The 17,305-nt window shown below is 42.1% G+C and overlaps 1 protein-coding gene across 10 annotated transcripts in view; it reads right to left on the bottom strand.

Moving 5' to 3' along the window:
- LOC125738049 (protein arginine N-methyltransferase 8-B) overlaps positions 1-13,096 on the bottom strand; it is a 39,224-nt gene extending 26,128 nt beyond the window's left edge. Inside the window, exons 1-3 of one of the 10 annotated variants that reach the window (XM_049006553.1) lie at positions 11,401-13,096; positions 5,613-5,840; positions 3,847-4,002 (exon numbers count right to left, since the gene is read on the bottom strand). In XM_049006553.1, coding sequence (XP_048862510.1) covers positions 3,847-4,002; positions 5,613-5,840; positions 11,401-11,469 — 453 coding nt within the window. In that variant the 5' untranslated portion in view covers positions 11,470-13,096. Of the gene's footprint in view, positions 1-3,846; positions 4,003-5,612; positions 5,841-6,829; positions 7,994-11,396 lie in introns of those variants that run through there. The other 9 variants (XM_049006554.1, XM_049006561.1, XM_049006562.1 and 6 more) reach the window with 9 other exon arrangements.
- Positions 13,097-17,305: the final 4,209 nt, after the last annotated feature.

Raw genomic sequence — 17,305 nt, 5'->3', positions numbered from 1 at the left:
TCAATGAAATATTTAACATCATTCATTTATATTGTGTATAACTGTGACGTTTTTGTCAGCATTTATTAAACAACTTCCAAGATGATGAGCCTTGTGTTCTACAAAGTGGGGGTGGCTAATTCCTCATAAAGTACTACTCGGAAAAGTAAGTGCAGACAGTTACACAGAGCAATCGTAACTATTCTTAAAATGAATAACTCATGGGTTTCTGTTTTAGGAACATTTTTAATGACTGAACTCCATACAACAACTGACAAAAGAACTAAATTCTTTTAGTGCATTTATGTACATATTTGGTTTGCTTTTTAAAAGAAAACACTTTCTTAAATGCAAAAATAAATAAAATGTCAAATAAAATTACTGAAGAAGGTATACATATATCTTAAATTAAGGCATACATTAAAATGGCCTTTACTCTCTGTATTCTTGTACATTTATAGGCATAAAAAAAGTTCTGACAGGATTGTATCTCCTGGATGAGGTAGGAATGGTGTGTGCATGTTCATGTGTGTGTAAGTGAATGTGAGTGAGACTGTGTATGTTTAAGTGTGTTAGAGAATGAGTGTGTGTGTGTGTGAGCCTTTAAAGGAGCATGTGGCGGATACAATAAAGAAAAGGGAGCATATCAACATGCTCAGAACTGAGGCTTGCTCTCTGCTTTGACGGAATGTTTCCTGCTGCAGAAAATAGACGTTCTGATGGTGTAGATGTTGCCGGAACACACAGAAAGCACTTTGCTAGCTTTGCCAGGATTGGATATGTCTTGAGTCATGTTCAAAATGCTGTTGGTCAACTCAGCAGCTTGCTGAACTGAACAAAGCTGTCCATAAGATTTACTGAAAAGGAGAGGAAATAATAATAATTCAGTGTCTCAGAGTTTTACTGGCCCAAGGCTGTGGGGGGGAGGGGTAATTTTTATATAATATTATTTATATTATTATAATTATGTAGTTGTATTTATATTAATCTAAATCTGCAAAATAATATTACTAAAGCCTTGAAATAGATCTAGTTGAGTACTTTACTGTAGCCTTGCTGCTGTGGAGGACAAGGACGGTGGACGGGAGCAGCTGACAACATCGCTTTTCTTCACCTTTCAGCTTGTTGAACAGCTGGTTTGATTACAGATTCTCGCCAGCTCTTTACCAATAAAGCTTTAGTAGCGATTACAAGCACTGCTGTTAGTATATAGACAGGCTCCACCTGAGTTCACCATCTCTGTAACGGAACCGTCTCTTTGCTCTTAGTGTATAGACAGGCTCCAGCTTCATGTTAAACTAGCTATATGAATTCAGCGGGAGCGATTTTCTCCAGGTAGCCTGCTAACGAAGTTGGGTCTTGCCTATGAGTGTCTCCGAGAAAGATCGCTTTCTATTAGTTGTTTGATGCGGATTTCCCAGGGAATCCATACTATGGCATAGAGGAAATGCACATCTACAACATCGTTTTCGAATTTTTTACATCTGTCAACAATTGCCATTGATTCGCACGTACTGAAAATTTGTCTCGTATTCGGTCCTAACTCTCAAACGGTGTTTATGACACTATCCTAAGGTAAGTTGACATTTTACACTATGTTTAAACTATACACTGACAAAGTTTCATGAAAAATACATGTCCAGAAGATACTTTTTTAGGGACCGAAAGGACTGGTGGTCCGATCAGAATCCATCATGGTGAACGAGAATCCGGGAAAAAGGCCAACCATCCAGCCAGAAATACTGTAAAGCACCCCAAGGACATTTAATATTAGTTTAATCGCAACATTATTTACCTCACCCAGAATCATAGTTTAGATCTCGATCAAATGTCTAAAATGTGATTTCTTTCCACTCTTTAAAGGTTAATGAGTACTTTTCAAGCTTTAATTATTCTCTTTTCCAGCTTAGAAATGAGATATAACTCACATTAACAAAGAAGCATGGAATTTCATGGATATAGAGTAGTATCCTTGTGTGGTAACCATCCGTTCAATGCCTCATCAACCTTGAAGATTCTCTCAAATCATACTGTCATTAGAAAGGAAGGGGTTAATTTGGGTTAATACAATGTACTACAAAATACTCTAATTGTCTTGTCCTATTCATAAGCTGCCCAATAGTACCTCAGTTGTGTAATTTGGATAAGAATTAAGCAAGTTAGAGCATTTTGAAGTGAAGCATCCAAGAATCAGATCACAAAGTCAAGTGCTAGTTACTATTGTTTTTCAATGACCGAATCAATGGCTATTTTTCACTAATTAAAACTTCATCAAATCATTCATATTTGGCCTAGAAAAATATTTTTTTTTACTGTTGGAAAGCTATTTCTAAGATGGTTCCAATGAATGTAGTGCCATAAAAATCTATAAAAGGAGACCTTTTTGTAACACAGCTAGTTAAACTATGACAGCATCATTAGTGTTATTGTTGAGGAAAAATTGGGGCTGCTTGAGCTCAATCTTGTTATACTTTTTTAATTCACACATATGGCCATAAATATGTTTCTATCACAGGTCTATTTTTAGCCGCAAATGTGACCCATCACCACGAAATGTGTTAAGTCGCACTGGTAGAAAGACTCATTTCGTGGTGATGGGTCACAAATGTAAGTGAAACGCTATTGTGGTAACCTAATTTGGTTTTACAATGGACACAATGTACAGTATTTCCGCTTTTCTTTTGTTTGAAATAATCCCAAACTTTTTATTTTTCATTTTTTTCTCTGAATTTCCTCGCTATTGTCCCTGTCTTCCTCCATTGCGGCATCAAATCAATCCTGCTATACGTAATGCAGTGTAAACACACTCTGCGACAATGAAAATCCTCCGAATGAAACACGGTGATCACTAAACAGTAGATAGTCATGCGGATTACAGAAAGCATCGAAGCAAAAAATTTGCATCGAGGATTTTTTGTAATCGAGTTACTCGATGAATCGTTGCAGCCATTTAGGAAGGATCTATGTTGAGTCAAACTTGCTTTAATTTCTGCAGATAAGCATTTGTTTCAGTTTCCCCAATTAAAATCAGTCACGTCGCAGCTTGTTTTATCACTCAGTCCATCGGAAGGGAAAGTGACGTCAATGCATGCCCTTTATTGAAGCTCCTGATTAAAGCTGTCAGTGGCTCACTGCAGCACATAGAGAGGTTTTCAGGCTGAAGAAAGCCTATTGTTAAAATGCATCCATGAACAGTGAATACCACTCATTTACTATTATTTGTATTGGTTCAGTCTGAACCAATCTCCTGAGTTGGGCATGTTTTTTTTTTAATAAAAAGAGACTTCAGCTAATTTTTCAGCTTACTCCAGTCAGGGTGAACAACTGACCTCAAAATGTTGTAAATTAAACAGTTACAGAGCAGAAATTCAAAATAAATGTCACACTGAAATACTTTAAAGTTGTGCTTTCCAGTTCCAGCCAAAGGGGATCTAATTACTGTAGCAGCTACCATGGAAACTGAAAAAGAATGAAGGAATTTCGAGAGAAGTTTTCATGTAATTTCCTCTCCAAGTTAACGTAGGACTGTCTAATGTATTTGGTAGCGTAACAAAAAGGAAAGGTTATATAAGTATGTGTTTATGATAATATCAGGCCTTGTTCTAAGAGATTTAAATTTCTATTTCACAGTGTACATTAGGACAGTGACCCCTGAGATAAGTTTTAATTGGAAATCTCGCCCTGAGACTGCAGTTAGATCCAAACTCTTACTCTATCAGCTAGCTGAAGAAACAGAGGAACACACAGATGATAATATGATTGAAAACAGATAAAAGGAGAGTTTTCTTAAGACAAGTAAGGCAAAAAAAGGCGTCAGCGCATCTTCTATAAGCAGTCTATTCATCAATTACATGACTTGCCTCTTACCCCATATACATGCCTGGCTCCTGCTTTGGCTGCAAACATAGATAGGATCCCCGTCCCGCTGCCCACATCCAGAACGATTTTGTCCTTAAAGACGTGCTTGTTGTGGTACATGGAGTTTCTGTAGGTCAGCGTCCGCACCTCGTCCTTCAGCATCTCCTGTGGGAGGCATTTCATCCTTATGAAGCCAAACATGACCAGAGAAACGTGCAGCAACTTGGGGAGCAGTGGGGCACTAAATACATTTTCAGCCTGCCTCTGCTCTCCCACGTAAGTGCCTATAGTTTGGTCAGGAACAAGGTAACGGAAAATCTGAATAGAACCAGAGGGGGCGAGACAAATAGGCAGGCCTGAGAAATGAAAATGGTTACATCTGAAGCCTGAGGACGGAGCAAATAGCTGATGTACTTCCCTTTTGTACGTTTACACTTTCATAAGAACATAAGAAATTTACAAACGAGAGGAGGCCATTCAGCCTATCACACTCGTTTGGGGAGAACTTAACTAATAGTTCAGAGATGTTAAAATCTTTCACTAGCTCTGATTTAAAGGAACCCAGGGTTTTAGCTTGTGCTACACTAGCAGGAAGACTATTCCATACTCTAACTACATGCTGTGTAAAGAAGTGCTTCCTCAAATTCATTTTAAAATGTTCTCCCGCTAATTTCTACTTATCGCCACAAGTTCTACTATTTAAACTAATATTGAAATAGCCATTTGTCTGAACAGCATCCAGACCTGTTAGAATCTTATACCTGGATCATATTCCCCCTTAGTCTCCTTTGCTCGAGGCTAAACATATTCAGCTCAGCTAACTTCTCCTCATAAGACATTCTTCTAAGACCAGAAATCATTCTTGTAGCCCTACGTTGCACCTTTTCCAAGGCAGCAATGTCCTTCTTAAGGTATAGTGACCAAACCTGCACACAATATTAGAGGTCTTACCATGGAATTATATATTCGTAGCATCACCTCCCTTGACTTATACTCTACACATCTAGAGATGTAACCTAACATCCTATTGACATTTTTTATTGCTTCCCCACGCCCATAAAGTATCTGTATTTTATATTTCTGCTCCCTGCATGGATTACTTTACATTTATCTATGTTAAATTTCATCTGCCAGGTATCGGCCCAGTCGCTAATCACATCAAGATCCCATTGTAGCCTCTCTGCTGCTAGATCAATATCTGCTACACCACCCACCTTGGTGTCATCAACAAATTTAACCACTTTACTGTATGTATTGGTGTCAATATCATAAATGTAAATTAGGAACAATAGTGGTCCTAAAATTGAACCCTGCGGTACCCCACTATGAACGCAGACCCACTGTGACATTGTGCCTCTAATAACTACTCGCTGCTTCCTATCTGTGAACCAGTTTTCGATCTAAGCTGCTACTGTTCCTAAAATCCCTGCAGTTTTGAGCTTAAGCAAGAGCCATTTGTACATCAAACATCAAAGGCCTTCTGGAAATCTAAGTAGATCACATCGTAGGCCTTTTTGTGATCAATTTCTCTTGTAGCTTCCTCAAGGAACTCAAGTAAATTAGTTAAAGAGGATCTACCTCTCCTAAATCCATGTTGGCTATCCCTCAGAATATTCCTTTTCCTCCTTTGTGGAAAGAGCCCACATACTGACCTGCATTTTATAAATAAAGCAGAAAGAACCGGTCTTCCTGCTCTGTCCCTCACTGCCCCACCCCTTCAGCCTCTCGTTGACCAGCATGCCCGGATCACAGGTCCTCTCGGGGAGCACCAGTACCTCATGGATTCCAAAGTGGGCGTAGGAGTCAAAGTAGTAGTCTCGCGATGTCATCTCCTCGGGGTTGACGAACTTAGCCATCTTGCCCCGGCCCGGGCAGCTGGGCAAGGAGGCGGTGTGGGGCATATGTGGAGGGCGGGTCAGGTGGTGGACGGGCAGCACTGGCTTGGACATCGTAGAAGGCTGAGACGACTGGGATGACGGTGGCGCATGGCTGACCGGGGGCTGCTGAGAGATGGGGGCGGGGTTCACACCAAAGGGGGTGGAGTCCCATGTGATGAACAGGGAGTGATATCACATATAGAGAGAAGCAGAGTCACACGCAACGGACAGAGAGAGAGAGAGATGACATCATATGTGGAGAGAGAGCCACATGTGATGAACACAAAGGTTGATGTAGGAGCATAGAAAGATGGGGAGGGTTTAAAACCACAAAAGTGAACAACATTTCCTGAGTCTCAAAAAAAGTTTCCAAATTCTTCTTCCAAAGAGCCCATCCCAGGCGTCTATGAAGTAAGAGTATTTATAAAGTTGTGTTGGTCACCTGCAACACCCCCTGGGAGGAGGTGTTAATCACCTGCAATGTCTACTGGGAGCTGGTGTTGATCACGTGCAACACTTTCTGTGCTTAGCTGTTGATCACCCACAGTGTCTGCTGGGAGAAGGTGCCCCAACCCCCCCCCCCCCCCACCCATCTGCTGAATACACACTGCCTTCTGAGCACTATAAAAATGGCACGCACCTCTGGGAGCTGCAGTTTCACTAACACTTCACAAACACCTCATTATTCAATTAAGCTATTTATAATGGACACCGTGATACAGTATCACTATCATAAGCATGCCTACTGTAGTTCCAACACAGCTAAACCCAAGTGACCTGACAGCCTGACCATAATGCTCACATTCAGAAATTCTGAATAAGCACTAAGAACTATATACTTCTGAGAGAAAATGACAAGCATCTCAGTAGCATGGTTATTTGAGTCCAAAGAGTGAATAGGGTTTATGATATACAGGGGTGGGATATACTCTTATGTTTGGCTTAGAAACTGATAATATAAATATACCTTTTCAGCCTCATGTCAAAAGTGATCATTAATCGTATTCATCTGTTAGGATCTGTGTGTCTAAAGGGACATACAAGAGACCACATTTTTACATCAGGTCAGGTCAGGTTGGGGAGCATGCGCTGATGCAGCGTGTGGCCACACCCACCACATAGCGAAACTCTTCGGGATCCCGGCTGCCAATCCCCCAGGCAGATACATGGTCCAGTCCCACTCTCCGGAAATGGCCATCCATCTGCCACAGCCTTGGCCTAGTCCAGCCACTTGGGTCCTCAGCAGCAGGATCACCCTCAGGGAAATGCTCCACATGGCCGAAACTGACACTCCCTCACAATGCAGGTAATGTGACTTTCACTGAAGGAGTCCAGTCTTCGTCTCAGCTCACTGGATAGTATCCATGTCTCAAAGCCATACAGTAAGACAGGGAGCACCAGGACTCGAAAGACTTGAACCTTCGTCCTCTTGCAAAGATATCAGGAGCGCCACACACCCCTTTCCAGCGACCTCATGACCCCCCATGCTCTTCCAATCCATCTGCTGACTTCATAAGAAGAGTCACCAGAGGCATGAATGTCGCCACCGAGGTAGGTAAATCTTTTGACAAGGTCGACATTCTCCCCGCAGACAGACACATTACTGATGGCTGTGCCTAAGAAGTCATTAAATGCCTGAATCTTGGTCTTTATCCAAGACATCTACAAAATGAAATCTTCTTCTTCCCCCGGAGGGCTGAGGCGAGGGCTACACTATGAAAAGTAGGGGGATTGCCTTTACATGTGTGGGGACATGTGGGACATTGCAGAAGACCTGAATGCCACCACGAGCATAAGGTTAAGATGAGATAAGATAAAGCTACCCATGAAACAACCATTGTAAACATGATAGCTGGGAAATAAAATCAGCAGTGAGAAGTACTGTCCTGTTATATTTGTCTTTATATAGCATCCTTCCTGAAGAAGGTCAGTGAATGAGATTTATGCCAGCAGGGTATATGTAACAATGGATATGCCCCCCTGTCCAATTACAGTGTCAACACCCGAGCTCCATGATGTGTGTGTGATGTCAGGTGCACTCAAAAAACTGATTTTTGGCTCCATTAAATACTGCATGTTTAAAATATATTTAATTAAATCAATTATTTTTATTTAATCAGTAACCTAAATAATATTGTTTAATTTGAAATAATTTTCTGTGCTATTTGAATAATATAATTCAGCTTGGTTAAAATCAACTTGAAAGTGAATAAAACTGAAAATGAGCGTTAGGACTGTGCACGTGCAACTCTACGCTGTTTCTGCATCCAGGACTGTTCTTGCTGGTGTTTCCAGCGTATTTGGCGATCGGCACAACTACTGCTAACATCGTTGTTTGAGTTGGTGAGTACTTTTTATATTTTATTGTTTATTAGAATATTTATTAGAATATTTTATTGTCTATAGAAAGACAAGATGAAAATGTGTTTATGCCACCTTCCAATGATTGTTCCTAACGCTAAGTGTTGAACGTGACCTACATATTTTATGAAGAGACCTTTCTTCATGCTATAGATACAGCTACGCTACAGCCGAACCGAGCGGTGGGGTTTGAACTCGATCTTGGTGCGAACTGCCTAGTCCGAGTACATCCTTAATGTTCGCTAACTATAATGTAAGCTGCAGATTTCCCCAATATGTTTTGGATAGCATTACAATAAATTAATATATTCAACTGTCTGAGATGAATAATATTAAACGTTCACTTCGTTGATGTATTTTTTTTTCTTTGTGTGTTACAGATCAATGCTGAATTTTAGCGCATTACCACACTTCCACTTGAAGCTGGATAGCCATGTACCACAGCTGACATCTGTTACAAAAGAAGGGAGGTATGTTGGAACAGAAATTAGCTCAGGGTCTGGATGTCTTTAAGCAGGTAAATAGTTACAGGTAATGATGAAAAATTTAAATAGTCACTTTTACACTCATCAGCCACTTTATTAGATAAGCCTAGAGTAGTTCTTCATACTAGCCCAGCTTTATTCAGAAAAAGAGTACTATTCATGCAAACCGCCTGGTTCTGTGGTGCAGTGAAATCCTACACCATTCACATGCTGGTCGTTATTTGTTTGAGTGGATTTGTCAACCAAGGCTGAATACATATTTATATTTTGGGGAGGGGGGAGTGTTACCTAATGTAATTTCTGGTGTGTATGTATGTCATTACTAACTGTAATGATTAATTATCATAGGCTACCAGCGTTGACCTTAACAGAACAACAATCCTCAAGGCACTCTGTGTTTACATGGGTGATGATGAAATTGCGATGAAGTATTTGAAGATCAGTCATGAGACAGTCGGTTCAAATGCAGAGAAATTCCAACCACCCACCCCAAAGCTTGGGACAAACAAAAATTTATATCACAATATTTTTCAGTATGAAACAGTATACCACCCAAGACTAGCAGAGGGCTAATTCATCTTGATCACTGATGGTGTCAGTATTCCTCTCTCAAGACCTAGCCCCCCCCAATGAGACACTCTACCAACATATCTACCTAAGTATCACAACATACTTACTAGAGTCATGTAGTGAATAAGAGAATGTTAAATGCACACCATGGTCCAACATTGAAGTAAGACACTGTTCACTGTACAACAGGGTCTGTCTTTTCAGTTAGAGATAATCTAGTCCACGCCAGGACTCATCTGTTCAGTAAGATAATGGTGATTCCCCACTGTGGTTCACCTGTCACGTCACAGAGCATTTTTGCTACCTTGGGACTCACACAGCTGCAGATTCTTCCAGGAATAATATCAAAGCAGGATGCCCATCTACACACTGCACTGGTGTGTTACCCAGGCCATCACTTGCGAGGAGTCCACCCACCTGACGCCTGACATGCCCTGGTTTTAGGGAATATCCCATAACCAGCTATCCTTAGCTTGGCATGTCTGTAAACTAAGTAAACTAAGCAGCTGTTTAGGGCCCAGCAGCCACAAGGGACCCTCCCCATCCGATCAGCATGTCAGAATGGAAACGGAGATGACAAATGATAGCTACATTAATCAAATTTTGTTTATGGTCCTGAAAAGGGTTGGGACAACCCTGGTACTTGATCTTGAAGGCTTGCTCTTAGCCTCAAATACAAGCAGTTTTTAATAGTTGTCCTATTATGGTTACTACTACATTCAGTGGCTCTCAGCTACAACATGAACCTGTCCTCAGGCACTTCACCATGTTCACACAGCCTTGTATGCTCACTTTTGCCCTAACATCTTATACGGGATTCCAACCTGAATTTGAACCAAGGACATCACTTTAACATTTGCCCCACATGCCACTCAGCCCCGTTGATAGCAAGTGCCGCAATGTACAGCTACATTAACACCATGGCACCACACACTGCCTGGCTGGAGGTCTGCAGAGAATGGAAAAGGGGGCATCTGATTGGCTCATGTACTCATGTAATGATCTTCTCAATCCCAATCAAAATCTCAAAAACTGAAATTGCAAATTTTAATATGAATGCTACCAAGTTTTGCCAAAGGGTAAATTTATTCTGCATACTCGTCAATTTAAAGAAAGCCCCAAAAACCATACATGGCAATGTATTCATTAATGTCAGTAATTTATTGCATCTGGTTACAGAGGAGTATACGTTTTCAAGGACAAAATTTTGTATTCAAAACTTTCCATTCATCCATCTGTCCATGCATCCATCCATTTTCTGTAGCCCCTTGTCCTATTCAGGGTCGCGGGGGTACAGAGCCTATCCCAGATGCTATGTGAGTAAGGCTGGGATAGAGCGCCAATCCATATTGAAAAATTCTGTATTTAAAATTGAAATATAGCTGGACTAAGAAAGACAAGAGAGATCAGAAAAGCTGTGAAGGAAATTTTTGCAGTTTTACCGTGGCTGTGCCTTAAGTTTTATGAAAAAGTTCATACCCAAAGTTGCCTCACTGTAGGATCCATTAAGACCTTAAGGAACATATTGTTTACACACGCCAGCCACTCAGATTTACATAACATTTGCAATTAGGCATAATTAATTGCGTTATAAATTCATTAATTATATCGTGACTCGCAAAAATTAAAAGAAATTAAAGTTAATAGTACATTTTTGCTATCCCTTACCCTATTTGTCAGGGACGGAAAGCGACGTTATGAAACAGTAAGCGACTTCAATCGGATTCTATCGCTCTATGCATTCCAAAATGGCTGCAGTCCCAGTTTAAGAGAATTCGAGGTGTTTGCGGCTTATTCTGCAGCACCAAGGACAGCGCAAAGCTCCAGCTTTCATTCTCAAGATAAAACGTGTATTTTACTAAAATGAAACTAAATCTAATACCATAAAATGGAGTGATCAGCCTCGCAGCTGCCGTAACTAGGACCCAGTCTGGATTGGAACTTCATCCGCTATCTTCATCTTTCGCATCTCGAGCGACGCTTTTGGCAGCGTCTCATTCATCGGCACCTTTCAGACGCAATTAAAAACCGCGCGACAAATATACATCGGTTGACACTTAAACGCATTTTCCCTTTTTGCATTAATTACGGCTGAAGACGGGACACTGGAAGTTGACAGCCCGAAATAATTGCATAACCTGTATACAGATCTGTGAGCAATTTCGCATCGCATCTTCTAAACACAAATATGGAGAAGAGACTGGCTGATCACACGGATATTTCACTTAAGTGTTTTACCGAATTAAGTCAGTTATTTTACTCTTACCTACCTCCGTGCTCTCGGACTCCGCCATTTTTCTCCTAAGGAGCAAGCAACGTGAAGAGTGCTTAATTCCCATAAGAGCAAACGAGATTCCTCTAGCTCAGTGTCCATAAAAATATGTATGTATCACGATGCAAGTGAAACGCCAATTTTATTTCTTTGATTTATTTTTCTTGTAATTCCAGTTTTTTTTTCTTCAAAAGTAAATATGCATGAATTAGACGAGAAGATAAAAGACAGATTTAAGAAGTCGGTTAGGTCGCAGAAGAAGTGCGCCCCCAGTTTTCTTGTGAAGAGCTCTGCGAATCCATGTGTAAAAGTTATAAACCTTTTCAGGACCTGTCGGACGGATGCAGTTTCTTGGGAAAATATCTTCAGGAATTGTATATTTTCGCATTGTCCTGTGCTGTAACACCCGAAGTAAGGAAGATAAAACTTTATTCTCCCCTTAACGCGTTTTTATAGCCTTTGGCGGTCAGTTCAAATATGGGGAAATTGTAATTAAACTGGAATCCAGTAAGCGATCGTAAATATCAGCAGATGTCCTCGACTCTAATGGTATGTCTTTTTTTAACACTTAAGTAATCTTAGGTCTGTTGCTTTTCTTTAAGGCGAAAAAATTGTAGTGCCAGCGCTATGACAGTCTCAAAGTGGCTTTCATATCCTCCTTTTCTGCAAATATACCATTGTCCCATTGCGTTGAATTAACACTTTAAGAAGCCCTTCTCCATCATCGATGGGCCAGCGATCGTCATCTTCGGATCGTAAGATTAACTTCTTGCGGCGTCCAGGGAGGAGTCCGCTGTGGCGGATACATGGAAAGTGGATGGTGATCCTGCAGTGAGGATGCCTCCTACTTGCCGGCTGCTCCTCCAGTTTCTAAGCGCATCCTTGCGTCGGAGAAAGCCGACATCGTTTTGTAGCGCAATGGTGACCAATAGGATTCTCGGCGGCCTCTTCTTTCCCACGCACGATCATCCTCGTCTGAACGGTCGTCTGTAACCAGTTTCATTGCTGTTCATAAAAGGCTCGCTTGATGCACACCACGGGCATCGTAAAAGCAATTTGTGTTTATTTTGAAATAGTCACCATGCAGTGCTTCTTATAGTGGGTAGTTGTTGCCATTCGTTTCACATGCGATCAGGAGACTTAATGTTTATGGCTTAAGTATTAAATGTGTGTGACAAATTGATTTACCGGTTACATAAACTCAGTAACACATATTTCATTTTGGATGTTATTGAAAATTTTCCATTCTTTGCAACCCGTTATTAATCTTCGCCAGCGTGTTTGCGCTTCCTACTGTAAAGTTAAAAGAGTGACTTTTACTTGATGCCTGTCAGGTGACCGATTAGGAAAAGTCAAGTCTCAAGTTTCATGTAAGACACCGAAAATATCCATTCGCCCGATAGTTTCGATCTACAGAACTAATCGTCTGTAAATCACGAATGATTGTTTATTTCAGCTCTCTGCATATGAATTTCTCCGGCGATCGCAGACACTCTTTCCTCTGAATATTCTCCATCATGATGCCGTGTTCGGGGTGCACATCGCACTGCTGCCAGGGGGACCGACTGCAGGTCGGCAGGCTTTATTTCCAGGCGACACCCCCTCCCGCAGCCTCCCACACCTCCAGGTTGCGTAACGCGTGACTCTCGGCAGCTCGCCGAGTACAGCCGCCACCCCTCCGATTTGCGCACTCCGGCCTCGCGATTCGGCCCTCGTTTCGGGTGTCCTGGGGTTTCATTCATACAAAAATACCTTAAAGCAAAGCGTCCCATTCAGGACGCCTAGGGAATAGGTTTGGGGTGCAAGTCCTATACATAAAGTGTCATCCTCAATATAATCGCTTTAGAAAATATATAATATTTTTTGTATAGACCAACTACGCCTTCAGATCAAAAACAAATGCATATCTATAAACACGAATCAGCTATTTTTGGCTCGTAACCGCAACGTGGGAGAAGCTGTTGCTCACACAACGAATCTCTGTAAAAAGCCGACGTTTGCTATCGCCAATCTGCTTTCTCTTAAGAGAGAGGTGAATAGCAACTGCCAAACGCGAAGCACAGCTAATGCGCTGGCTTGTGTAACTTACCTGGGCTATAAGAGTTTTTATACACGTCTGTCCTAACGTCAGTGTTGCATAATCACGCCATTCTTTCCCCTTGTTATTTTTATCTGTTATTGCTGGCAGTCCAGTACTTGCCCACAAGAGCTGTAATCAGATGCGTTCAGACCCTCGCAGGCTGCATGGCTATTAGCAGCTTTGCTGAAGGGCCTCCTGGCCCACACCAGCTCGACACCCCCAGTTGACAGGAGAGGCTGCATTCCGTGGGTTTGAAGAGCTCCTCCTGGTTTGCTTTTGGTGTCAGTGAGGGGCACCAGGGCTGGTGGGAAGAGGAGGGGGGCAGAGGAGCTGACCCCGATTCATCCTGTCTCTGGCACTTCTTTAAGCTAGAGGTCATCTTGATGGTGTTTGGTTGCTTAATTTGGGAGTTGCACCAGACAGAACAGCTCACTCCCTCTCAACCAGTCCCCCTGAGATTCTGTAAAATGGGGCCAGCTCTTTGCTGATGTTAACAGTAAGTCACCGGGGCAAGGCTGGGACGAGCATGTTTGCGGCCACTTCCCGTGCACATGATACATGGGGAGGTTTTCTTCCAAAGCATTGAGGCCCCTGTAGCCTTGGGTGTAAATGCCTCCCTGGCCGTGGCGCCAGACACAGTTTAGTGTGCTATAAATAGGGCTGCCGGGAGGGGCAAGGCATCTCTATGACCTGCTTCCTGTTGAGCTGAGGGACAGCCATCGCCTGCTCTGAAAACACCACATTCACTTGATCCACGTCAACGGAAACCTCAGGTGCTTTCCTCCCCCAAAGAAACGCTTCAAGCATGAAAGATAAAAAGATACCAACAGCATGCTAATTAAGGACATTGCTTTGTGCCCTGAAGGTTCTTGCTGTTGTACCTTTACATATTATTTATTTAACAGATGCTTTTATTCAAAGCGGCCCTGAGAAAGCAGGGTCGGCCAGTCCCTGGATAATTGGAGATTAAAGGCCTTGCTGAAGAGCCCAACAGTGACATCACTCTGCCAACCCTGGGATTGAACCCAGTAACATTCAGATCACAGGCACAGAGTCCTAACTCGCTGAACCACACACCCTTAAAGAAGGTGTGTAACCAAATGAACTTGTAGATCTCATAAAAGCTGTGTTGGTTGAGCATGTTAAATGAATAATGCCACTTTAATTAAGCATGTGCTTTCCGAAGGATTTTTGTCATCTTTGCCTGAAAATCCTGGCTTTTGTGCACAGATGGCTGCTGGAAAATAACTGTTGTAAGATCTCGGGGATCGATTCAAAACGAGGATGTGCAGAGGGCATGTCACAGAGGGCTGTTTGCAAGCCGCAGGAGGCTCCTGCTCCTTATTCCTCTTTCTGATTGAGTTATTATTGAGACAAATGTTAACGCCAGCTTCATCTTTCCATTTTTCTCACATACTGAAATCCACCCAGCTGTTACTTGGCAAGGTTATATTATGCCAAGGGTCATGGATGGAGACACGGCAGCCAATCACAGATGTCCAGAACACACGGACCTGAAAGCAGCCTCGGACAAGAAAGCAGTCACCCAGGACACCAGTGGCCATCTTCAGCTCCGGAAGGGCTTATTATTGGATCTAAAAATGGTGGACTGTCAGTCTTCAGGTTTCACAGAACCTGCTTGTTCAAATATAGATTAGCCAGACCCTGTGGAACCACTTAATGGGTTCTGAGAGAGCCATAAAGCGATGATGCTATGATGGAGCCAGCTTGGGAGAAAGAGACTCATTACAAGCGAGCTGCTGTAGATTGAACCACTTTGTCAAAGCCTAGTCAGCGATGAGGTTTAAGTATGGTGTGCTTTCAGGAATGTGCTTTTGCCTCTGAAATTGCCAGTACATTTTCAGATCGACTGAATCATTTTGTTGTGTTGTGTTATTCCTCACCTCTGTCTCATCTTTTCTGGTCTGGTGTGTAACAGATGGCTCTAAAATATTCCAGTGAGTTTTTGGAGGGTGATTGTTGGGGGTTCACCACATGAGGCTGGCTTGCCACTTGCTCAGGTCATTGTATTTACCATTAGTACAATATGACCTTGGAGTGTATCACTGGTGAACTGCAGATGTACAGGATCAGGCAGAAGAAGAAGCTCGCAGAAGAAATGTAAATGGTGAAAAAATGTAAATTTAGGAAATTTAATGAAAGTTATTTTTTGAATTGCCAATACTGTAACACAAGATGAAGAAGCCTGACTTCAGGTCATTGGCAGTCTTATCTCAAAAACAACCAAAAATGAACTGAGTTGAGATTTGGAGATCTGTTTTTGAACTGCATAATGAACACAAAGTCAAAGGAAGAGATGGGTAGTTTGATCACTTCGTGTTCCATGTTGGGGGGGGGGGGTCATATGTGCCAGTTTGGATCTGGAGCAGTTTTCATGGAGACAGATAATGAGTTTGTAACAGGTGGATATTTGTCGAATGGCTGCAGACTGAGGGTCATACCCATAAGCTTTATGGTTTATCTATCAAATCCCTGAGTCTTGTACTCTGCTCATCTGAATAAATGAGCTCAGCTTTTGCTCAGTACAGTTTATTACAATAAACTATACATGCACCCTAATGCCAATTATCAGCATCATTTAAAACTGGGGCTGATGACTAAAGTGCCTTGGTTAACGAGCAGGATCTTTCCAACATTAATGCAATGGTGCTAGGGTCTGCATTCGTTTCGGGTGATACGAGATTGAAGCACACATTTATTTCAGCAGGCTGCGCTTTCCGACACACTCGTGCCGAACCTGACATTTTCTATGTGTACAAGGACTCACGGTAAATGTCAGAAAAAATAGGAATGTTAATTAGATACTAAGCTAAGCTTTGTGGAAACTTGTCGTGCAGTAATTAAAGAGGAGCCCTACTGTACCGGCACGCACACTGGCATGGTGTGATTGCTCGCTGTTCTCCTGCAGCCCCTGTTGGCTCCCATGCAGGTGCCCATTTCCAAGAAGTTTCACACACACATTGCAAAGCAGTCACATTGGATTGCAGGACTTCCAATGGGTTTCTTTAGGATATACTGTGTGGGACCATCCAGCTGGAAATCAATTTCCTGCCCCTCCTATATTATTCTCCCAGATGGAATGAAGTTTTTTTGTCCTCCTTGTTTCTGCTCCACCCTGTGAACCATAATACAATTACCAGGCATTCTATAATATAAATATACTGCTCCCACAATGCACTAGGGTGTGATCCAGACCTGTGCTGAGTGAGACACTGAAGGATGGCCCTTTTAAAAAGATAATAGACATTTTCATCAACCAGCTGGGTCCATTTGTCAGCTGTCAATGTGGTAAACCTTGAAGTCGGAGCCTCGCTTGACATTAATTTTTTTTAAGTTCTCTTAATTATATCACTTGTTAGATGTCTAACTTCCTGAGAAGTTGTGTATTCTAACATATGCACAAGTTTTGTCAATCACCTTGTAATAAAATTGCTGGTGTGTGCTGCCCTGTGGATCTGGCTGCCACCCTCAAGGCTATGTGTATAGGGCCTTTAAGATACACTTAGGGCTTGTGATATTTCTCTCAGAGTTGCTTTCAAACTTTGTTGGTGGAGGTGTCAGTTTTGCCGCCGTGGCACTTGGCATTCGGGCTGAAAAACTTTCTCATCTGAATAAGGCACCTTTTTTCCACCATAAATCTGTGGGAAACTTGGCTTAATTAATAGTCTCCTTCCTGCTTCTCCAACATGCACACTTCTTGTTCGGGAGATTGTTGACTGATGCGTTTTTGCTCTCACCTCATATCATTAAACTCTCTAGGTCTTGAAAAGCTGCTGGCAGGCTCTCAGATTCCTCCATGACC

This window comes from Brienomyrus brachyistius, chromosome 3 (genome assembly GCF_023856365.1).
Source record: "Brienomyrus brachyistius isolate T26 chromosome 3, BBRACH_0.4, whole genome shotgun sequence".
NCBI lineage: Eukaryota > Metazoa > Chordata > Actinopteri > Osteoglossiformes > Mormyridae > Brienomyrus > Brienomyrus brachyistius.
This window is presented reverse-complemented; position numbering and strand designations above follow the sequence as displayed.